Source organism: Dreissena polymorpha, chromosome 14, assembly GCF_020536995.1.
Source record: "Dreissena polymorpha isolate Duluth1 chromosome 14, UMN_Dpol_1.0, whole genome shotgun sequence".
Lineage (NCBI taxonomy): Eukaryota > Metazoa > Mollusca > Bivalvia > Myida > Dreissenidae > Dreissena > Dreissena polymorpha.
The window spans coordinates 20,314,814-20,339,915 of NC_068368.1; the positions used below are offsets into that span (position 1 = coordinate 20,314,814).

Sequence of the window (25,102 nt, forward strand, 5' to 3'; positions counted from 1 at the left end):
TTTTCTAGTAATAAAATATACTTTTTTTCTATTAATAAAATACCAAATACATGTTAAGTACTGTTTGTTTAAACATTATAATTTAAACAGCATAATTTCGTCTTTGTTTAATGAAATTTATAACGAGTAACTCGATTTCTGTGTTGTTTAACCAGATGGAAGCTAGCCTAAGCGCTTTGTATGACGTGAAGTGACGTCACACTGTTTTTGTACGCGCGTGATATTTCCCATATTAAATATTTAAACACAAAATACTCGAAAACTAGATATTTTAGAAACATTTCAACAAATATTGTAAATGTGACAGGATAAATAGAATAATAGGTTGGTGACGTGGATGGAGAATGGTTATCTGGCTCGTCGGAGGATCTTATCGGGTGAGCCGATAACCATTCTTCATCCACGTCACCAACCTATTATTCTCTATATATGTGACGTTTCTACAGCGTTAAATCGCAAGATCTGCATTCGTTCAGCGCTGTTAAATGCGGTCAATAACTCAAAGGAGCCATTGATTGTTTAATTTTTCGTTCAATTATTAATTTCTCAATATATTAGCATAATATTAAAATAATTCAATTGCAAATGAGTCCGTTGTACTTCTAAATATACTTTAATAATCCCCGCGATTAACAATAATTAGACAATTCGTGCTGTTTGCATACTTATCGGTAATCATTTCAATTAAGCCATGTCTTTATCCCTAAGGCCGAAGAAATATACTTAAAAATCAATTTTGATATTTTATTGTTGGAAATCAGGATTATATGTTTCTATATATTATGCATTATTTCTGATTAAATTTGCTTGTGTTATATTCATATAAGGCTGTTTAAAAGCGAGAATTGGCGTAACACGAATATAAGGACGTTACACTTTCATTGTCATATACTAGTAGTCGTAACAAATTCCCGTTTTTGTATAAAAAATAAGCAATATTGAGAAGCGATGTATTAAAATATTCATTGATGGTATTACAACATAAATATTTAAATTAGTAAAATAATTCAGTTCACAATAAAGAGTCGTAGTTTTTATCAGTGAAGAAACATTTTCAATTTCATAAGTTGGATAATTACAACGTTTAACAAAAGAGAATTAAAGGAATAAGTTTTAATGGACCATTAAAGAGGGTCCTTTGTGAGACGCGGTAGCACAAATTTCATTTAGACTGGAACCGAAGGTAAAGGTCCATATTAGGTTTCAGGCTGATTCGCTATTCACAGTTATGTCTGTCTCCTCACTATTTGCAATTTAAATTTAATAAGACAGGTTTGTTTTCAATTAATCTCGTTTATGTGGTTAACGACATAGTTCGAGTACTTGAAGATGTTCTCCGTGCTGCAACTGCACGCAGAAACGATGGACCGACTCTCCAACTGGCAGACTGTCATTTAATGGATTGTGTTTGGCAATATGCTTAAAAAACAAGCAAGGTAAAGCACTCCCAAACTAATCAATATTTAAAAAAATCATTTTGATATTCGGAAACCACAGTTAAATACGCATATGCTAGGATATACTCGTTGTACATTCAAACGAAACACCGGAACGTAAAATACCTCGATTTTTTAAGTTTATTGATCGTTAATGATAAATGTGTCCCTCGTTGTCTTATCGTTTGTAGAGACGACCAATCTGACCTAGACGTTGATTAGAAAATTTGGTACAAGATGGCAGCTTACGTGATACGAGGGCATACCGTCATCAACTGACTTAATTATTTGTGTGCCTTTTTGAATGTAATGTTGACTTCCAAAGATCACTGTGTTAAATTGAAAGAAACAATTTAAAATTTAGTTCGAGTAGAAGAATGGATGACGACGACGATCCGTACGAAAGTCTTCCCCCGTCCACGACAGCAGTCACCCACATGCTGGCAGGGGCTATGGCAGGAGTTGGCGAGCATTGCGTAATGTACCCATTCGACTGCGTCAAGGTAGTTAATTATCATATATACGTGCGACGTTCTGAGAAACGGCTTTTTGCATGAGGCTAAAGATTCATCACAGACTAGCCTGGTCATTTCGCATATGCTAATTAGGAACGATAGATTCTGCACTGACTGAGAGGAGACTGTTTAAAAGAGGAAAGTTTTGTACCTGATATGGTTGTAAACACTGCATGGGCTAATCTGAGACAACATTATGAATTGAACCCAGTTTTCTCAGAACCAGTGCCCCAGATAATTATTTGGGAAATAGGGTTTTCACCCATTGATTTTGAAAAATAGGGTGATTTCATTCTTGAAATAGGGTAAACTTAGTTATATAATTGCATACCTTATAATCATTTCTGCTTTCCATCTGTTGAAGCTGCATACTTGTATTGATTCAATAAAACTGTAAACAATTATAATTAACTTTAATAAACAGATGTTTCATAACATCTTTAACCCTTGAAACATTCCATAATATAAACTTTAAACTTAACAAGAATGTTAACACGAATGATTCGGCATTTATTGGCTCTTGCTTTCTTGGTTCAAAAAGTTTGTGATCGACTGATATTTTGGTGCAACAATCGCGGACGTCTTTCGACCTCTCTTAGACATTTTTACTTCGCATTGTAGTAGAAACTGAAAGAACAGACGCTTTACAAATACATGCACAATGAGCGACGGATTAAATCAGATTGAAAACGCATGTATGTTGTCGTAAACGCTGTAATTAAGTTATGAACTCTAGTCCACAGAGCGTTTAAATAACTTTGACTGATTTCCTGCTCCGTCATCCAGGCGCTTTCTGAATATAAGCGTCGCCGCGTTTCGAAAATAATTCCAAAGAGAAAATACCGAAAATGAGCAAAGCATTTTCGATCGAAGCTATTGTACGCATCAAATTTGACGAATTTGCGTAAAAGTCAAATTGGTTGCGTTTTCAATACGCATGATATTGTATTTCTTTGCGTTTTTAAACATTTTAATAGGGTGAAAGACGCAGATACGCAGCTTATCTGGGGCACTGAGAACGAAGCTCATGTGTCGTCTGTACAAACTGGTTAAAGCTGTTACTGAAATACTCCATATGTTGTTCTGGTTAAACAACACGGAAGCGAGACAATTCACCCCCAAGACAATTCACCCCCAAAAGACAATTCACCCCCTAGACATTCACCCCTGCTCCCTGGACAATTGACATGACGCCTTATCTATGATCGCTCCGCCCACTAGAATTGATCCACCAATCAGCGATCGATTAATCGGGCGCACTCGTTAGCAAAGACCTGTCCGCCATTTTCTAGACAAGCTACATGTTTAGGTTCACTTTTATTCCGAGTTTCTTTTGTTTTCCTCTTAAGATTAGTTGGTGACATTTAATTTATATCGTTTCCAAAGTCGAAAAGAGATCTTGAGAAGTGTAAGAGAAGTAAAAATACATGCGGTTGTCACCATGAACAACTGAACGTCAACACTGTCAAAGACAATTATAATATATTTTTATCGGATATACTAGCAGATCTAAATAGTTTATGTTATCGATCTGATTATTACATAATATTTCACTTTTTTAAAAATAGTTTTATCAGTTACTAGGTCAGAAGCGAGGCTTATCTGCATTACTTAAAGAGAAATAAAACCCAGCATGAAGCCTAATTCATGCTGTGTTTTATTAATAGGATAGTAATGCACTTAATTGACATCATACATGTTATTTGAAGGTGACGTGTGATATATTATCTTATTAACGGTATCTACACATTTGCACTCATGTGGTGTCACCAATAAACGCTTTTAATCCACACTAGGAGCTCGAATGCCTAGATCTAATTTTTTAAACGAGTTTCGTTTATTTTGTTCGGATTAAAAAACGGAAATGAAATATGGCAAAAACGGTGTAAAAAGGGTTAATGCAACTCTGACATTTGGTATCCAGAAAGATAAGTTAGATGAATTAAATTTATACCATTTCCAACGCGGCAATGCGGTCTTGACAAGAGCGAGTGGAAGCTTCAAGAATTACCGAGATCCTCTTTATAGAACATTAATTTATTTCACAAACTTGAAATGTCATATAAGCAATAACTAAGCATTATTAAGTATGTATTATGTCACGTGTGCATGTAAAATACTTGAGATTTTTGGTACCCAATTCGTGTAACTTTACGAAATCCCCCTTAAAAATCGCGTTTCTGTGTGTGTCAGAAACAAGTGAAAACCATTTTGTTATTATTTTAATAAAGACGTATCGATTGTAAAAGAGTTATTATTACTGATATTAGTTAACCAATAAATGCGGTAACTTCGGGTAAGTCGGTACCTGCGCGAGCGTCTGATATTTGCAGCCTTATTAATTTTAAAATAGCCTGACCGTATTCCATTTCGTTCAACGCTAATTTAATATCAGACAATGTCCAAACTTACTGTGTTGTTTTTGCGCTTTAAATTATAGTGATTGATAAATGTCCCATAAGCAATGTTTAATATGATTAATATCACTTTTATACGCAATAACATGTAGGATTGAGGTACCCACCCGGCGTCAGAAAGCGCGTAAAACTTCACCGAATTCCCAGTTATAAAGCGCTATTTCGTGTCAAATACACGGGTAGGGGGGAATGTTTCGGTAATAATTTTGTTAATAACACGGGTAAATACCGGTGAAGTGTTAATTTATTGCAAATACCACCATTACACGTAATAAAGGGTTTGATTACGGTAAGCGCTCAAGCGTTTGAGAGCGAGTTTAATGTACCGATTTACCCGTTATAAATAGCTGATGTTCTCTTTAATCGTATATTTTTTGCATTTGCAGAATAACTAAATGGCATCAACCCCTTTACAAGTGTAATATGGTGTTAAACAAGTCCATAAAATCATCGGGAATATCGCGTAAATCTATATGCAGTCTATAGGCAAAGAAGCCATTTTGGTGTTAGCTTGTCTAGGTTTTCTATCCGCTGAGCCACGTGATTAAGTGGGCGGAGCGATCACTGATGAGGCGTCATGTCAATTCAGCCCCAGATATTTTGTTGTTGTTTTCTTTTGCTGTTTGTTTAGGATTTAGTTATTACGAATATCTGTTTTTTAAGGATAGTTATTTGTATTCTATTTAATTTTTATGAAGTTCTAATTAAAGCATATTAAGATGTTCACAGAATGTCTTTCTTTTTTTTCATAAAATTACTTGCAATTGAAACATAACTGTGCTTTTTATCTATTGATGTTTGTTTTTATTATAAACAATATCTTATTATTATTTTTTTTTAAATTAAATAATCAATTATGTGTTTTGTTTTATTTAAGATTGTTTTTATTCATTAAAACAGTTTATATTTGTAAAGTGTATAAATAAATAATAATGGTATTGGATACATTATTTGGAAATACTCCAATGTTTTTTATTTGATAAGTTATGCAAGATTTCGAAATTTTCATAATATTACTATGTTTATTTTTAAATGGGAAATATAATTATAAAATATTTGTCACATAGTCAACAAAATAACAACACCTAAAAACAATCTTTTCACACCACTAAAGGTAACAATAAACAGATAATCTGTCAGGCATTCAGAGCTGATGAGGGTACTGATTATCTAGTGGTAGATATACTGATTGGGGTTGCTTAGAGATAAGGCTGTAGTATGGAATGAGTTAACATACTCAAAGACCTATATCTAGGTCTTTGACATACTGTATGATTGAAGTGGACTTGAATTGAGTACAATTTATGTAAAAAATCAAAGACCTATAGATAACACAGATTGGAAACTCTCGTCTTCGCGATAGCGATATGCGATAATATCTTACGGCGGACGCGGGTCACGTGACATCGATTTTGGAGATGCCGGTGTACCTGTAGATTCTTCCCTGTTCCAGCTACTGTCGGCCATTTTGTTTTAAAGCAATCAATTATGAGCAAAGTCGGTCGCCGCAAACAGACACATTGAATATTTTTTTGTGTAAATAAAAATAAGTTTTTATTTTCTTTGTTGATAATGCTTCAGGTTTTGGTAGTTATTATTTTTATGTATTATTTATTTATCGGAATTTGAAAGAGAAAAATGGATTTGTTCATTTTCGATAATTTTTGAAAAATTGAAAGACCCAAACGATTTTTTTCAAAAACTTCTTCATTTCTCATCACAGATTGATTAAGTAAGATGGTTATGCTAGGTGAGATGTTAATCTATGTATGATTTATAAAAAGTAGACGAAAATAAGGCATTTTAAAGGATTTTGCCTTTGTACAATTTTATACTGTTATTTCATTCAATCATTTTCACACCTGTCGCCAAAGTGGTTTGTTTCTTTTGTTAAAACTTTTCTATTTCTCATCCCAAATCGTTGAAGTACCGTAAATCCACGAATATAATACGCCCTCGTGCATAATACGCACCCCCGAGTTTGGTCAAAATTTATCGGTAAAAATTGAAAATCCGAGTAAAATACGCACTAAAAAAATCAGTGTCCGAAATCGGCCATTCCGAAAAAATGTGTCAATATATTTTTGTGCTGTGAAAATAGCAAATCAATTTGGTGTTGCCAACTATCTGTTACCCCGGTATATTGATCGGGATGTGTTATACATTTGTAGTGCTGTTGTTATGACAGTTGCATAATAAATATCTCTGTCTATTGTTTATATTACCGTTGATTGTTACCGATAACACACGGGCCCCTTGCTGACATCCAGGTCAAGCAGTCATAATTACAAAAGAAAGAAGCAGAGACGCTGTTTTTTGTTCTCACATTTAATTCAATTTGACAATATTCGGGACGATAATAATTATAATAATAATAAAGTAATAAGAAGACAAAATGGTTACTTCCGTTTTTATAGTTGTCTAGATGAATTACTTTTTCTTTTTTCGAGTTACAAACTCGATACTTTAATATAACTTAAAATACAATTAAACAGCTCGTGTTTTTTATGATCTAGTTAATTAAAATACACTGCTGTCATTAAGGCTAGTTTGGGAGTAAAAAACAATTTAATTCGGCAATCGGCAGACAGGTGTAATTGACTCTATTAGCAGCATAAAACTAATTATTTAATTACCACTCTTTACCACTCTTTACTTCAGATATGGTAAATATGCGGTACAAAGATAAATAGTGGTCAGCTAAGAAATAGTTATTTACGGGTATTGTCAGTTGTTTTTTTTCATTTGCTAATCTCTTTATACGACTTAGCGTCCAGTCGCTATTTTGTAGGCAGACGACGATAATTATTAACTGTGTATTCAAAGTATACAGTGTCTGCGCAATCGGCAGACAGGTGTAATTGAATCTATTAGCATCATAAAACTAATTCTTTAATTACCACTCTTTACCACTCTTTACTTCAGATATGGTAAATATGCGGTACAAAGATAAATAGTGGTCAGCTAAGAAATAGTTATTTACGGGTATTGTCAGTTGTTTTTTTTTCATTTGCTAATCTCTTTATACGACTTAGCGTCCAGTCGCTATTTTGTAGGCAGACGACGATAATTATTAACTGTGTATTCAAAGTATACAAATGGATGACCCAATATTATCCGATAGCTCCTCCCGTTCTCACGTTTCATTCAACAACGTCATTTCATGTGTAAGCGAGCTCATGAGATGTAAACAGTCGTTAAACTGCTGGACTACTGACATCCTCAGTCGAGAGCCACCGATCACTGAATGTTTCGACCCATTAATCTCGATACATTCTCCTGGTGGTGGGTCCGCAGGGGTTGATCAATCCCCTACGTGTCAGTAGACGGCTGCCAGCTCCTCTCTTCTCTCCTCAGCCAAAGCCATCTCGATGCTCTCTCCGCTGCATCCCCAAGTCTGTTAACCGCTCGCTTTCTGTCTCTTCCTGTCAGGCCAAGTGCAGTGAAAAGTCTCCAGAGAGACTTTGACGGAAAGCCTCGGACGCCGACCTCCACTGGGAATAGCCACGTGTGCCACCCCTTCTCCTTGCATTCCCTCTGCAGATCAGCATATTTTGCTGTTTTCCTCTCCATCGCCTCATCACAGCGCGACTCCCAAGGAACTGTGAGTTCAACCATCACCAGACACTTGTCCTTTGCCGACCAGATCACCATGTCGGGGCGTTGTGTTGTCTGGACTACACTTGGGAAAACCAGCCTGCGTTTCAGGTCAACAGCCATCTCCCATGACTGTGCACGATCTAGGATCGATGCTGCTTGCGCCTGCTGCTTCTTGATGGTTTCCCCTTCCTTTACAAACTGCATCTTTCTGGTCTCTTTCACAGTCCTCTTCTTTCGCCTCTCCCTTTCCACTATGTCTGCCAGTTCTTGGAGGACCTTGTCGTGTCTCCACCTGTATCTTCCTTGTGTAAGGGCTGTCTGGCAAGATGATAGTGTACGTTCTAGCGTGCCTATCTTTCCGCAAAGTGGGCAGGTTGGGTCGTCACGTTTTCCCCATCTGTGCAGGTTTGCTGGTGAAGGTAGCAGGTCGTAGACTGACCTGAGCAGGAAACTGATGCGCAGAGGTTCGCTACGCCAGATATCCGCCCATGTCATCTTCTTTCCTGTAGTCTGCCACTTTGTCCAAGCACCCTGGCACCCCATTGCCACTGCCCTTATGCCTCGGTCTTCTTCTTCGGCCAGACGTACCTCTGCCTGGACCATCTCCCTCCTTGTCCTACTGTCCGCCTTCTTCCAACTCCTCGTCTCCGCAGAGCCCAGACCTTGTGTTCCCACTGCCAGCTACCATGCGCACTTCAATAACAATAAGGTCAGGCGATGTCTCATAATCGGGTACAGACCGGGTTTCGTTTACTGTTCGAATTGCGAACACTTTCATTAAAACAAAGAGACAAATATAGAAAACCAGTCCGATATAAATGGCGGATGTTTTCAATGAAATTTTACTAGATTTTCGCATTTTCACAAATAAGATTTTTATTGAGCCAAATTCTCAATATTTTCGCAAATGACTCAAATGGCGAACGACAGCACGAGCCCTGTTGCACCCCTTTGATGTAATGGTGTAGTTCAAAATGGCTGCCGCTAAGCGAATAACAGCGATTAAGTTGAAAATTTGCACAGGAAAATTTTTGTTCTGCTCTAAACTCGTATATTATACGCACCCCCTACTTGAAGAAAAAATCTGCAGGTAAAAAAGTGCGTATTATATTCGTAGATTTACGGTATGATTTTTATGCTAGGAGAGATGTTAATCTAAGTATAAATTACAAAAGCGTTGAAGAAAATGTTCAATTTCAAGGATTTTGCCTTATACAATGTTGCTACAATTTTAAGCTCTTTTCCTCTGTTGTACACGATTGCTGTCAAACGTGTTTTTGTTCTTTTTGATAAACTTTTTCATTTTTTATCCCAAAAAGATAAAGTCAGATTTTTATGCTTGGTGATATGTTTATCTAGGTTTGAATTAAACAAACTGGAGGAGAATGTGCATTTTAAAGGATTTTGGCCTTGTACAAAGTTGGTACAATTTTTAGCTCTTATACCCTATTGTACACACCTATCGTCAAACGTGCTTTGGTTCATTGTGAAAACCTTTGTCATTTTTCATACAAACATAACATCTCCTTCAGTTCGCTAATTGATCTGACAAAACATAACATCTCCTTCAGTTCGCTAATTGATCTGACAATTAACACGCGCTGCGTGAAATGTTTGTGTTTTTTTCTTTTCGCGAAATCCTAGTCCATGACACTTAGAGCTTTTATTAATTACCAATAGTATAAAAACTTGGTTACAAACAAAACTTTACTAACCTATAACTCATGAATAAGATCTAAATAAAAAAATGGAGAATTAAAAAAATTGAAAAAATCCACAGAATCAATATTGAAATAAGACTAACTGAAACCGTTTTTGGATCGAACGATCATAGCATTTATTAAACTGTAATGTTGTTTTTATCAGAGATCTAGATCTATGTGTCCACATATATCTATCCGTTTTGAAATAATATTATTTTATAAGGTTTTAAATGTTTGAATTAAAAATGTATACAAGAAAATTTTATCAGATAAACCTTTCAAATAAATTATTCCATGGCATTCTCGCCGCGATTTGGAAATTCTTATAGCGCTATTACTTCAACGATCACGGCATTATAAATTCTTATTTTAGATTAATAGAATCGAGATTTTGTAAAAGCATAATAACTCATATGTTTCTATGAAACTTTATTTTATAAAAATCTGATCATTATTGACTTAGTTACAGCCGCCTTTCTATAGCGCCGTAACATTTTCGCATTACTTTGCTCGATAATCGTAGCCGTTGCTACTGGACACGTCGCTATCTTATCGCAATTGTGATACATCGGCTATCTTCGGACTCCTCCGATTGATTTATGGAATAAATTGTCGTTCTTATCAGTTTCTTGACCACGTGACCCCGCCGCGAGATAGCCCGATAAGGCGCGAAGTTTCCAATCTGTGTATTCTATAGGTCTTTGAAAAAATACATTACATTTCAAAACATTTTTAGTAGGACCATACTAGCGGTATTATAGTGGATTTAATAAATCATGAAGTACTCCTGTATAAGTAGCATTTTAAAATTATAACAGAAAATGGTGTGAATTACTGGATTTGAAATGAATACTGATATTTGCAGACTAAAATATGTTTCAATACACAACATTACAAAACACAACTTCTATTACTAATCCTTCAATGAGAGAAAATTGAACAACTTAATGGATAATAAGAATAAAAATAATTATTTTTTTAATGAAACACCTATGTTTATAGGCAGTTAAATAAAAATAATAATAAAAATATCAGGTGAACAAAAATGGATTTTTTTAATACAGGTATTACCAGGTATTATGCCCAGCCCAGTATAATTATTTGTCAATGTGTGTAACTGAAGTCTTTGTTTATAATAATAATAAATAAATATAATAATAATAATTATAAATAATAATTTTTTAATAATAATTATTTGTTTAAATTTTTTTATCAAAATATCAAGTGAACAAAAATAATAATAAATAAATATAATAATAATAAATAATAATTTTTTAATAATAATTATTTGTTTAAATTTTTTATCAAAATATCAAGTGAACAAAAATAGATTTTTTTTAATACAGGTATTACCAGGTATTATGCCCAGCCCAGCATAATTATTTGTCAATGTGTGTAACTGAAGTCTTTGTTTATCTGTTTTTACATTTTGATTAATCTGTTTTGACACTTTGATAAAGCCTCGCCAGGGGTGTGAATGCGCGATTGTAATACCCATAAATTGCACGCTCCCAACCAGATTAAATTTCCTTTCTTTAATTAAGGTTTTCTTATCAATTAAACCATTTTATTTTATTAAATTAATTATCCTATCTAACATGAATAAATAAATAATTGTGATATTAATGTAAAATTCTAAGAATTTAATGAAACTAATTAATCAACTTCAATATTTGACAAAGTACTAATAATAAAATTGTAAAAAAATAATATTATTTAAAACAAATGCACAAATATTATAAATACAAAAAACTTAATTAATTTCAATTTTATATGTTGTAACACAGTTTAAAGAAAAATACATTGGTTGAATTGCATTTGTCAAAAAACACAATGTCATCTTTCATTTACATACTACATTTATTATTTTCACGTCAAAATTGTGTGCAAAGTCAAAATTATAACCAAAGAACATCTGCTCACAAATTATGTTCAAATATGACAAAAGCAAATGACCATAAAATCTTATATACAAATATGGGGGTGAATTGTCTTGGGGGTGGATTGTCTTTGGGGGTGAATTGTCCAAGGAAATCAAATTCTGGGGGTGAATTGTCCAGGGGGTGAAATGTCTTGGGGGTGAATTGTATGACACCCAACAACACAAGTTAATAGAATTTTCAGTTTTTAACTCCTTTGAAATACAAAAATGTATCCAGTTAGCATGTGTTGACCAGTTTTAAAATAATTAAACAACACTTAATTGATCCTGATTGTAAAACATTGAAGGGGACCTGTCAGACATGATTCTTATCAGACATTAAGTTAGTGGAAAAAAGTTAAGTATCATGTTATTGTGAGCAAGATGTACATGTGGATTTTAATATCAATGAAATATTATTGAGGAATAAAGATTTTTGGCTTTGTGCTCAATTATTTAAATTTCATGGCATTCATACAAATTTCATACCAATGTTATTACTATCTCAGTTTTTTATGCACTTTTCCAAGTATATAGCAGCATAAGATTGACACACCCCTTTTCCAGACAAGAATGCAGAGCCTTGTCCCCGACCCTCGTGCAGACTATCGTGGTGTTGTCGATGCTATTGTCACGATATTTCGCCATGAAGGATTACGTAACACCACGCGAGGGATAGGGGCAGTGGTGGGAGGGGCAGGACCTGCTCACGCTCTGTACTTTGCCTGCTATGAAAATCTGAAGAAGAGATTAAGTAATGGGCAACAAGGGAACCATTTGGCACATGGTAATTTAAATAGACATTACAGGACATTTAGCAATTTTGTTTCCTGCTATCCAAATATCCATTCCATATGAACTTCTGTTTAATTTTTAGCTCACCTGATTGCTCAGGTGAGCTTTTGTGATCGGTCTTTGTCCATCGTCCGTCCGTCCACATTTGTTCTTAAAGATTCTAGAGGTCACATTTATTGTCTGATCTTTATGTAACTTGGTCAGAAGATTTGTCCCAATGATATCTCAATCGAGTTCGAAACTGGGTCATGCTGTGTCAAAAACAAGATCACTAGGTAAAAAAAAAAAAAACCTTGTAAATATTGTAGAAGTCACATTTCAGGCCCAATCTTCATGTAACTTTGTCAAAATGTTTGCCTTAATGATATGTTGGTTGAGTTCAAAAGTGGTTCCGGTCCGTTGAAAAACATGGCCGCCAGTGGGCGGGGCAGGTTTCTTTATTTGGCTTTAGAGAAACCTTGTAAACACTCTAGAAGTCAAAATATTTGGCCAATCATCATGAAAGTTGGTTAAAACATTGGTTTTATTGATATCTCGGATGAGTTCGAAAATGGTCCAGATCGGTGAAAAAACATGGCCGCCAGTGGGCGGGGCATTTTTCTCTATGTGTACATGTATATAGTGAAAACATGTGAACACTCTAGAAGTCACGTTTTTGGCCCAATCTTCATGAAATTTGGTCAAAATGTTAGCCTTAAAGATATGTTGGTTGAGTTCAAAAGTCAGGGGGTTTTTTTTAGAAAAAGGGGAAGACGCTGTACGCTGGGTAAAAGGGGAAAATCGAGCGCCAAAGAGACATTTTTGGGGAAAAAATACAAACTGTTCATTTCAATGTCTATAACTCACCTACAGACTTCAGGTGTTTTTTTTTAGAAAAAGAGGCATGTCTCTGACCTTTTTGTTCTTAAACACATGAACAAGTATGATATTAAAGTCAAAGTCCTAAATAAAGTTGCAGGTGTAGATCTAATAATGGGAAATGTTTTCAACTGGGGCAGGGGAACGATGTCAATATTATGATTTCAATTTCATGATGAATGGGTTGACGATCTAGATCTGCTACAGTATTGGAAGGGAAAGGTGCGGCAGCTGCCGATTGTCTTCTTTCACAATAATCCGACAGTATTAATCGATGTTGATTACATGTACCTCCGAATCCTGCTGGGTTTCAACGATTTTTGATGATTCATTCTTAAAAAATGCGTCAACGCAATTAATATCTTCCGAGTCCGAACGTCAATTGTGAGACTTTTTTCTGTTTTAATGTTTATATCTTGGCTTTCGCATAACCCGGATGAAAATTCGACTGGTTTCCGGTAATTAATTGATGAAACACCCTTCTCGAGCAAGACCGGAATCCAGTAAAATAGTCACATGATTAATACGATTAGTTGCCCGGTTTCCATAACGTAATTTATGAGCTATATATAGAATCACTGGGATTCCCAGATTTGAGTGTTCGTCGGGAGAGAGAGAGAGAGAGCGAGATCGTTGTACAGGATAAGTGTCGACTTCCCAAAAGAAAAAAAAACAACATTTCTTTGAGGGTTAAATATTATATTTTGGTGAAAATTATATTTTTGGAGGGGAAATGGTATTTTTAGGGGAAAAATTTTGGTAGGGGAAGACGCCGAATATCGGCGTCACTTTCTTAGTAAAAAAAAACCTTGAAAGTGGTTCCCGTCTGTTGAATAACATGGCCGCCAGTTGGCGGGGCAGTTTTCCTTATTTGGCTATGGAGAAACCTTGTAAACGCTCTAGAAGTCACAATTTTTGCCCAATCATCATGAAAATTGGTCAAAACATTGGTTTTATTGATATCTCGGAGGAGATTAAAAATGGTCCAGATCGGTGAAAAAACATTGCCGCCCAATTTTCATGAAATTTGGTCAAAATGTTAGCCTTAATGATATGTTGGTTGAGTTCAAAAGTGGTTCCAGTCTGTTGAATAACATGGCCGCCAGTGGGCGGGGTAGTTTTCCTTATTTGGTTATAGTGAAAACATGTGAACACTCTAGAAGTCACATTTTTGGCCAAATTTTCATGAAATTTGGTCAGAACATTTGTTTCCTTGATACGAGAGTTGAGTTCGAAAATGGTTCCGGTCCGTTGAAAACCAATTATATAGTAAAAAAAGCTTGTGAACACTCTAGAAGTCACATTATTTGCCCAATCATCATGAAACTTGGTGAAAAGATTGGTTTTATACATGTATATATCTCAGATGAGTTCGCAAATGGTCCCGATCGTTCAAAAAACATGGCCGCCAGGGGGGTGGGGCAGTTGTCCTTATGTGACTAGAGAAAAACCTTGTGATCGAAGTCACATTTTTTTTACTAATCATCGTGAAACTTAGTCAATACATTGGTTTTATTGATTTCTCGGACAAGTTTGAAAATGGCTCAGATCGGTTTGAAACACACTTTTTAGCTCACCTGATTGCTCAGGTGAGGTTTATGGATTGGTCTTTGTCTGCCGTCCGTCCGTCCACATTTGTTTTGTAAACATTCTAGCATTCACATTTCTCAAGCATTCTTTATCAAAGTTGCTGAAAGATCTCAGTCAATTTTGATAATGAGCAAAATCACATAATTAATGCCATGATTATTGCCCTTAGGTTGTCCAAATTTTCATTATATTATACAAAATCCTTGAAAACACTCTAGAGGTCACAATTTTGGTTCAATGATGACAAAACTTGACACGGATGTTTTTCTGGGCAATATTTAGGTAAAGTTTGACATTTGGTAAAGATTGAATGAACCGACTCCTCTCAGGTGAGCGAACTAGCGCCATCTTGGCCCTCTTGTTTAAAAGATTAATCTCTGCTTGTAGATTCGCAAGAATTGGTTTGGCGGGTGCGCATTAACATTTTGTTTGTATTCCATTTATTTTATCAAACAACTTGGACAATCTTCATGAAAATTAATGCAATATTAATGTTTGTTGGGTTGTCTTCTTTGAAACAAAAGCAAATTGTTCCACTTCATTGCTAAAAATGGCTGCCATAGCTAAAGAAAGAAGTATGTCTTGACACAATTTGAAGCACCACTTGTGAAGAAAAGGTTAGCTGGTCCACTTGCCCCAGCGTTAGTATGGGCATTGAAATCCTCTACAAAAATATCCATAATTATGTCTCATTTTAAAAAGTGGCCATGTCCTGAGGGTCACAAAGTTAATACAGACTTATATGGCACAAAACATTTAAAACAATCCTCCTCTGACATCTCTAGGTGGAGAGGTGAAATAATCTCTAGGTGGAGAGGTGAAATAATTGGTATGCAACATCATTCTCAACCAAATTGTGTTTTTACAACATGTCTGAGAAGTCCACAATCCATGGGTGTTAACAAATATTTGGCTACATATAACCATATTAAGTGTCCTGTTAAAGAAGTTAAAGAAGGTAGGAGAATCTTCATTAAGAACATCTGATATAAAATAAAAAAGTATTCTGTGACTGATTTCAGGTGTTGCTGGCTGTGTGGCCACTTTGTTACATGACCTCTTCATGAACCCTGCAGACGGTGGGTACAGGCTGTCTCTAACAACTTTATTTAGAATGAATACAAGCCTTGCTCTTGGAAAACTGGTCTTAATGCATGTCAGCGCAGGCTTAAACTTGAAATTTTACTAACAAAAGAGATTTCCTGTAAACGAAAAATTAATACAAAAGGAAAGTGTCTACTCTGGGACAACACTTTCTGCACATGCATTAAGGCCAGTTTTCCCCCAAAAAGGCTCATTTGATGTCTGTGAGGAGATTTTGAGAATGGCCCAACCTTGAAGACTAACCCTTTGATTTCTAGGTGTTCATCATGTCTATTACACCACCACACAACAAAAAATATCAATTTTTAATTTACTGCTAGGGTGAAACCAAACATTTGCCAAACATTATTTTTTGTTATACAATATTGTGTCAATAGATTGATTGATTAATTTACTAACTTATAATTATATCCAAAGTTTACACAAAATTTAGAATAAATTATCATATGCATCAAAAACATTAATATCCAACGTAGTCCAGGCATACATCCAGGGTCTGTTTCGTATTCAAGATATATCCGGTTATAACTCAGGGAGTACATTTTACTGATTACTCAACTTACATGCACCTGTAAAACGCTAATGAAGTAAAGCTTTGAGGTAGAATAGTAAGGATAAGCACTTTATTGTTTACAACTTTATAACCCATTGTGTGTATTGTGTTTTTCAATGGTGTGAAGGTATATCGCCAACATGTGGCGGATTGAAGACAACAAACAAAATTGAATGAAGAAATTGTGTGATCAACACCTGATTAAAATAGTTTTTGCGCTTTTATTTAAAGAACAAACAACAAACTGTTACACAAACATTTAGCATATTAGGCTATCCAATGTAATATGTTCTGAGCTAATTTATTGCCACATGTATCGTATGTCCTGTGTATGTATGTCTTTCATGTTTCGTTGTTTTCTCTGCCACCAGTGATCAAGCAGCGCATGCAGGTGTATGGTAGTCCCTACAGATCGTGTACTGAGTGTGGGGCACACATCTTCAAGACAGAAGGGGCCAAGGCATTCTACAGGAGCTTCCCTACACAACTGACCATGAACGTTCCATTTCAGGCGGTTCATTTTATGACTTACGAACTGACCCAGGATGTGATGAATCCTACTCGAAAGTATGACCCTCTGACCCACGGTGTGTCAGGTGCTATCGCAGGAGCCTGTGCGGCGGCCATTACCATGCCTCTAGACGTGTGCAAGACCCTGTTAAACACGCAGGAGCATTGCTCAAGAACTAACACTGTGTCCTATATAAATGGTATGGGAGCAGCATTTCGAACTGTGTACGAATACCAGGGAATTAGAGGTTATTTCCGGGGGTTGACGGCGCGTGTTTGTTATCAGATGCCTGGGACGGCCATTTCCTGGTCTATATACGAGTTTTTCAAGTTTGTTTTAAACAAGACTGCAGAGGTGGATGATGGTCACTACTTGACAGTTAAAACGCTGAAGGCGCAATCAAACAACCCGGAATAGGTCTGCTTACTTGATGATGTCGAGTTTTGATTTTGAGCTTGTGGCTGTGATAAGTCTGTTGGGTTTGTTCGTTAATTGCTCGGTAAATCTTTCAGATCATACTGTTTTTAGTTTTAGAAAAACTTGAATGTCTGAATGAAAAAAAGTACCAGTATTAGCAGTAAATCCAAAAGTTTGAGCATGAAGAGTCTTGTCAAGATTTTGCTGATAAAAAATTCATGGAAATACCATAACAACAAAGCGTAGAAGACGGAGTGGAGGTTGTTGGTGGGTGGCTTGTCAGGCAGTGGACTGCTACAGGCTGTGGTGCTCAAACTGTGTGTAGTGGATACTGGATACGTGAAATACATCACTGGATACGTGAAATCTGTGTCAGTAGAGGACTGCTGCATGGAATATTTATAGTGCAAGTGCCTATGAGACTTGGGTGCCAGGAGTGGATTGCTGCGATTCATGGTATACTTGTAGTGTGAGTGTTTACAACACCAAGTCAGTTGAGAACTGCTGCATGGTATATTTATAGTGCGAGTGTTTACGAGACCAAGTCTTCAGTGGCCAAGTGGTGGAGAGGCATGGCCCTCAATCACAATGTTGATACGGCTCGGTACTCCATGTACATTGCTATTACAAAAATCAAATCTATATGACTATGAGCCTTGTTCTGGTCAAACCTTTACCACTAACATATGTATTTTCACGCATTTATAGTCCCTTGGAAAGTTATATTTAATTTAAGACCTTTCTTACTAGATTCAAGTTTTTAAGGCTTCATCTCCAAACCTAAGGTACTGATGAGCAACTTCCTACTCATATCTGCATGCAGCATGGTGGACATAGTATTAGTCTCTGCTAGTCACTAGGCATGTTGGAAACATTCCATAGTAATGTTTTAAGTTTAATGGAAGTGGAACCATCAGACTCATTTAGTCATTGTCCCTTTAATAGTTTAACACATAATGTCATTTATAATAAATTATTAAATTATGTTAGTTGTAACTTGTGTTCTTAAATGTTGTACATGTGGGTGAACAATGTGGTCCCATGTCCTAGTGATGTAATTCATTGTAGTTTCTTTGAAAAATCAATAACAGAGAAAAAAACATGTTGGATGCTCTTGTATTAACAAGAAACTGAAGTGATGAAACTAAAAAAAAAGGGCCAAAAAGTGTAGTATATGTTTTTAAAAAGGTGGGCTGAAAAATAGATGGGGCCACATATTTTACAGTGCAAGGCATAAAATGGAAGGAGGCGCAATAAATTGTTATAGTTGTTATGGACTTATTTTCTGTTTGAGATTCTTTTAAACAGTAATCATGCACATACTGTAAAGGGTTACGGTATGAAATCAATGCTTTAATGAATGGTTGTATCTTGTCTGTATTCATGTCTTTCAGTCACCATAGAAGCCATGTTCTGGAATTACTAGGCTGATAGCTTGTGCCCAGTGTCAACCCCGATTAACCTGTGCAGTCCACAGAGGCTAATCCTGGACGATATGTTCCACTTGAATTTTGCGGTTAAAGGCAGTCTCTTCTTAAAAAAAAATCTAGGTGAAAAAGGTTGTCCCTGATTAGCCTTGGCAAAAGCCGTCCCTGATTAGCCTGGGAATTAAGCCCAGTTTTTCCAGAACGATGCTCATATATATGCTCTATTTCATTGTTTGTGTAGCAATTTGTGACTATGTTATATTGATATTCTCTTGACTTAAACGGCATTTTAAATTTCGCTGCATGAAAAACTGATTTGAAACAGTACATATGTATATATAGTCAGTGCTTATTGGTAACGGCTATCATATTAAGCTGAAAAGCGACACACTGTTGTTTCTAACAACATTTTTTCTGCACTCTTGATAACTGCAGTCTGCAGTGTTCATGCCAAATGTGGGTGTTAATATGTTCATTTTGTTTTAAATTTTAACCATTAAAACTTTGTTACCTAAACACTATGTCAGAAGCTGACTTCTACATAATAAAGCGATATTCGGAGAAAGATCTGATGTCTTTGTTTGTACAATATAAATGTCTAGTACTGATTAAAAATTATACTAAATATGTAATCGACCAGACAACCAAACACTCAATTGAGTGATCATGAAGATCCTTCATGACCTGTTCAGTCTGTTAACTGAAGAGATAGCATAAGAAGAATGCCACTGACTTCAAAATGAAAATACAACTATGAAGGACATACAATGTATGTAATGTACCTCTTACGTTAACATATTAAAACCGGATTGTAAACATCAACTGGATCAGGTTGGTTTATTTTGTTGACATTTCAATTCATCTCAATTTAAAAGAACACCCTACAGTGTATAGAGACAAGATATCTCTTAATTTGCTTCAAAATTAGTCCTTGCATGGAATTAAATGTTCACGAAGGCATGCACTCTTTAATCTCTTATTTCTCACCATATAATACTGCGATATGCATTGAACTGCAAGGGCATCATAAGGTAGTTGATTAATCTGTTCAAATTTTGAATCTTGCCCATATCTATTATGCCAACCTCCGCGCAGAGATTTGACTGGAATCAGCATAGCTGGCTCGAATCCCTGTCTCCATAACCAACCACGTGATGATAGCCTAGGCACGTCGTACAATACTTACCGTTGTTTTTTTTTTAACTGACGAGAATATACGATTTTGACAAATATTTATTAATTCGTCACGAATGTACCGAACGTTAAGACGTTTGCATAGCGCATAATGATAAAACTACTACACATAATGACGAATGTACCGATCGGAAACAAGTTTGGATAGCACGTAATGTTGTTACTACTGCACTTAATGATGTAACTGCTGCACGTAATGACGAATGTACCGAACGTAAAGACGTTTGCACAGCGCATAATGATAAAACTTCTACACATAATGAGTCATGACGAATACACCGAACGGAAAGAAGTTTGCACAGCATTTAATGTTGTTACTACTGCACATAATGATGTAACTGCTGCACGTAATGACGAATGTACAGAACGTAAAGACGTTTGCACAGCGTATAATGATAAAACTACTACACATATGTTGAATGTACAGAACGTCAAGAAGTTTGGATAGAACATAATGTTACTACTTCGCGTAATGCTTTAACTACTGCATACAATGATAAATGTACCGAACGTAAAGAAAATTGCACAAAGCATAATGTATATTCCACTGAAAATAATGGATAATGTACTGCAAACAACGACAACAGTCAGTAATAGCGTTCCATAGATGTGTATCAAAATTTAGTTTAACGGATAAACGGTTCATTTTAAATTCCTGCAATGATATCTATTCATACGACACACGAACACTAACTAAAAAGACGAATGCTTCGGTCATTGTAGGAAAATATGTACGAAATATATTCGTCTCAATCGGCTCGGGGCGCTTTTTTGTCTTTGCTGCATTTTATGAAATTCGTCCTTAATGTATACTTTTTCTTGTATATTTTGTGTTATTGTAACATATTTTATCAATATATAACAATTTAACACATATAAAAAATCGTATAATCTCGCTTGTATGTATTTGTTTTATGTTATGAACCAAAACTTATTCTCTTTTTCGAAATATGTAAGAACATTATACTACTTTTTATAATATAATACTTTAACTAAAAGAATTAATGCCTACCAAATCTGGTAGGATTGTTTTGTGATGGCTGAGATTGTATGTGAGAGCATGGGACGACAACTCTGCGTGGAAATTGCTTTTGTGCAAGCTGTCATGTCGAAATAAATTACCACAAATTATCACCATATTAAAGCGACGTGCGTGCGTCAACCTATAAAGGTCAAACTCGAAGTATATACTTTACTGTAAGTGTGTGAGCATAGATAACTAAAATTTACATATTTATGTCAGGCCCATACATTTTTGTGCATAATGGGATTTCGAATTATTTTGGCGCAAAGGATCATAGTCTATAGCCGCCGTATCATATGCAATGAGCATGTCGCAAGCTAGTTCTGGCTACCATAACTTTAAATGTCACTTTTTAAGTTTTTATGATTTTTTTTACTGGCGCGACTTTGTACAGGTATGTCAATACTATATAAACTGTACTCTGAAGTTTCTTTAGCTAGTCGCAAGCGATAGGTTTGTCAGTGGACACTTGATGTTCATTCATATTTCTGATATGCATAGACTAAAATATTTCAAATATGCTTACGTCTGAATTGAACTTGATGGGATTTCATACTAAATCATCGTATTAAGACGAAGCGTCGCGGGCGCGGACCAACCCTTTTATATATTGTTGTCTTTTAAAGGTCACCTTTGGAGTCAAAATGCAAAATCGAGTTCGAAAAAGAACGCATTTATGGTAAGAAAGAGTTGAGTTTAAATAAGCACATTTGTTCGCCATTTTATTTCAGGTCGATTTGTTCAAGGTCAATATCAAACTTGAAGCACAAATGTTTTATTTATTTGTTTTAGTTATATTTGTATTTCATGCCCCACTAACTGTTCGGTGTCAATTCTAAAATAACAGTAGACAGTTAGTTTCCCAAATAAGAATATGTGTTGCGCGCGAGATCCAAATTCAAAGTCACTCTCGAATTACCGGTAAATAAACACATACTTAGTGATAAAATTCATATTTGCCGACTTGAAAAATAACTGGCAAACATCTTGGATGCAAGTTTGCCCTATGCATTTCATGCGTGGTTTTCTAACTCAGCCTTTCACCTTGAAATACCTCAACAGCCTATCAAATATTGGCGATATTCCTGCCACTACAACCGAATGAATACATCAGAATTGTTCATCGGCTGATTAGGGAATGATGATCTAGAATATTGGCCGCATTACTTTGTACAGCATATATTATGATGTTACATTTTTCCCGGTTCTAGTAATCCGGACTTCTCTCAGCATGTCCATGCGACACATAGACACACATTTTGACCTCGTTATAGTTAAGCATTAGATTAGCAGAATTTCAGGTTATGTTCTCGGTTAGTAAATCGTCAGGGGAAAACAGAATGAATTATCGATAAAAAGCTTACTTTGATAACTCCGTATTGCTTTCAAGATAGAAAATATCAGGAAGTTTAGAAAAAAGAAATGCATTCTGAGAAATAAGAACCGATATAAAAAATTTCACGATAAGAAGGTTATCGTTTGTTTATCAACGTTGGCATCAGCTTCTTTGGAGATCGTTCTGTCGGACAGAATTGGTAGCAGACTTTTCCCAGTGTGTTATTAATAACACAGCCTGACTAGTAGTCTACATTTTTTTGTCAAAAAGTAACGTGGTTAGATGTTCCATTTACAAGACACAATGGGCTTTTCAAAGACCCACGTCAAACGAAAATGGTTCTTATGTGGCCAGACTAGCTCAGACTTGGCTATTGCACAGGCTGGGCCTATAAGCTACGCTGACCGCCTTCGTCATAAGACTATTTTTCGCATGACGCGGCACTTAAAGTGTGATTTAAATATGTGGAAAGAAAACTGCGTTTAATTCAAATGTTAACATAACGTATGTTTCGCTGGCGAAAAAAAAAGTATTCATAATAAGCCCTTTGACAACTCGTATGATGTGATCGCATGTAGTTTTTGTCTACGAATAATATGGATGTTTGACCCTTTACTTCACAACAGACATTTAATGCGGTGACTATGCGACTTACAATTGAAAAACAGAAACAACACCAACTAAACCTGTGTATTGTATTCAATTATTTACAAAAGTGTATTCTCTTCATTTATTTTTAAATCAGGATATATGCCGAATATCTGTTTAAGGAACGTTTTTAATACTCAATCTGGTGAATCTTGTCTCGCTTCATACTCAAAATGACAAGTAGTGCGTGGCATAATTTGTGCTTTTATCAGGTTTGAGATCTCCGACTAGCTGCTATCTTTACGTGGATGGAGCGACAGATTTCCACTCAAGTTTGTATACCTGATAAACACATTGCATACTACCCGGTATTCGATAAAATGAAAAATTGACGGACCTCTCGATAAAATTCATAATGACAGACATGAGACCATCGGCGACTATATGAACCAAGTTTGTCCTTCAAACTACGTCTTCGAGTTTGATTCACCTGTTACTCCTCGCTTTAAATATTCAAAATAAGAGTGATGCGTTGCATATGTTTTAGTTAATTAATCGGCTGACCGTTTGCTCGTTTGCAATATAATGCTATTTGATATCCCTTATTACTAGTAATTAGAAATCGTCAGGTCAGAGCCGTTGTGATGTCGGATTCGTTGGTTACGACAACAGTGCGTGTCTATCGCTGTAGTGAGCACTGATGGTTCTGGTGGGTATGGTACTGACCTTAAAACTGCCTTACGGCGTTTCAATAGCCGCGATTAGACTAATTGAACAGTTTGAGACACAGGCGGTAAGTATGTGGTCCGCACGCATTTGATTCGATCGTTACCATAAGGCAAATCATTCGCAAAATAAATACGAAGCATACCCTGTTCTTTTGTTACTTTTCGCTCACATAAGTTCCTTGTTTTATTTAATGTTTACCTTTAACTGAATGCCTACACAGTGCATTCGATTTCTGAGCAGAATCTGTGCTTTATAAAAAGCCATTTCTTCTTAATTAATTCACGTTCAAACGCGTTGTAGATTTTATATTGGTAATTTTGTTTCATTCATTCTCGAAATCACGGAATTTCGAGAGCGAATGAATACCGGTAGGTGTGTAACATTTATTTTATATTTTTTCGTCACGGCGGATGCCTGCACCGCAGGTGTACGTAGATGTATTTCATTCTCTGTTTTCCGGTTCCTTCCTCGCCTTAGTCTGCATTATGTGAGGACCTACAATTTCGACCAGACAGGGGAGAAATAATATTTAGTTCATGAAATCCATCCAAGATGATAATAAACCTGCCAAAAAGAGTATTTTGTTTGCAAAATTCAGTACATGTTTACCATGTTAACTCTAAAGTGCACTTATAACACGACTTAAAAGTATGTGTCATGTTTTCTTTTCAGTGATATAAACCTGGACTAAGCTACTCTTCCGTGGTGAGCACCTTCTCCTGAAAACGTGTTGACCTTGTTTGCTGTTGCTCAGTTGTCGACCGAACTAAGAAGGGACAACCGCCGCACGACGACACTTCAACATCTTTCACAACGCCATCCCTCACTGCCCTAATCTGCATAACTTAATCACCAGAATGGGCCCGTCTCGGTTATCTCCCACTGTTGCCATTTCCGCTGCTCCCCTTCTTCCACCCCGCATTCTGCTGATTGTGTATCCCGAATGATAAATGCGAATATGGTATACATCCAACACGTCATAAGCAAATGACCAAGCCGAGTGGAAACAAGTCTTCATTAAGTCTTTCTCGGACGTGCAGCTCCCGGCTGACCGACAAAGTAGTTTGGCCCTTACTACCAACGAATTTTTAAATAATGCGCTTGGAACATATTCTACATCACTACCGGTAAGTAAAGAAAGTTTACCAGTGCTGTATAATGAATATATATTTTCAAGCAATTGCATATCCGTTCTATGTACTCCACATATTGTAATATATATGTTTTAGATGATGCCATAGCATTTGCATTAAAGACAATATTAAAGATACAATAATTATAAAGATACGAACATTTAGCGGAAGTCACTTACTCTATCAGCCGTTATTTCCTGTAAAGTCCGTTTCGACTTATTATGTTCGGTATGAAGTGTACGGGTTTTAGA

At 35.9% G+C, this 25,102-nt stretch overlaps 1 protein-coding gene across 1 annotated transcript; it reads left to right on the top strand.

The window, feature by feature from the left end:
- Window positions 1-1,644: 1,644 nt before the first annotated feature.
- On the top strand, window positions 1,645-19,415 carry LOC127857985 (mitoferrin-2-like). The gene is made up of 4 exons (XM_052394797.1): window positions 1,645-1,939; window positions 12,160-12,379; window positions 15,858-15,914; window positions 16,864-19,415. The coding sequence occupies exons 1-4, from the start codon at window positions 1,814-1,816 to the stop codon at window positions 17,418-17,420; spliced, it is 960 nt and encodes a 319-aa protein (XP_052250757.1). The 5' UTR covers window positions 1,645-1,813; the 3' UTR covers window positions 17,421-19,415.
- Window positions 19,416-25,102: the final 5,687 nt, after the last annotated feature.

Excerpts from the sequence above, each read along its gene's own strand:
- LOC127857985 (XM_052394797.1), top strand. The coding sequence starts at position 1,814 with ATGGATGACGACGACGATCCGTACGAAAGTCTTCCCCCGTCCACGACA. Across the intron at positions 12,380-15,857 it reads AGGGAACCATTTGGCACATG|GTGTTGCTGGCTGTGTGGCC; the intron begins GTAATTTAAATA and ends GACTGATTTCAG. Across the intron at positions 15,915-16,863 it reads CTTCATGAACCCTGCAGACG|TGATCAAGCAGCGCATGCAG; the intron begins GTGGGTACAGGC and ends CTCTGCCACCAG.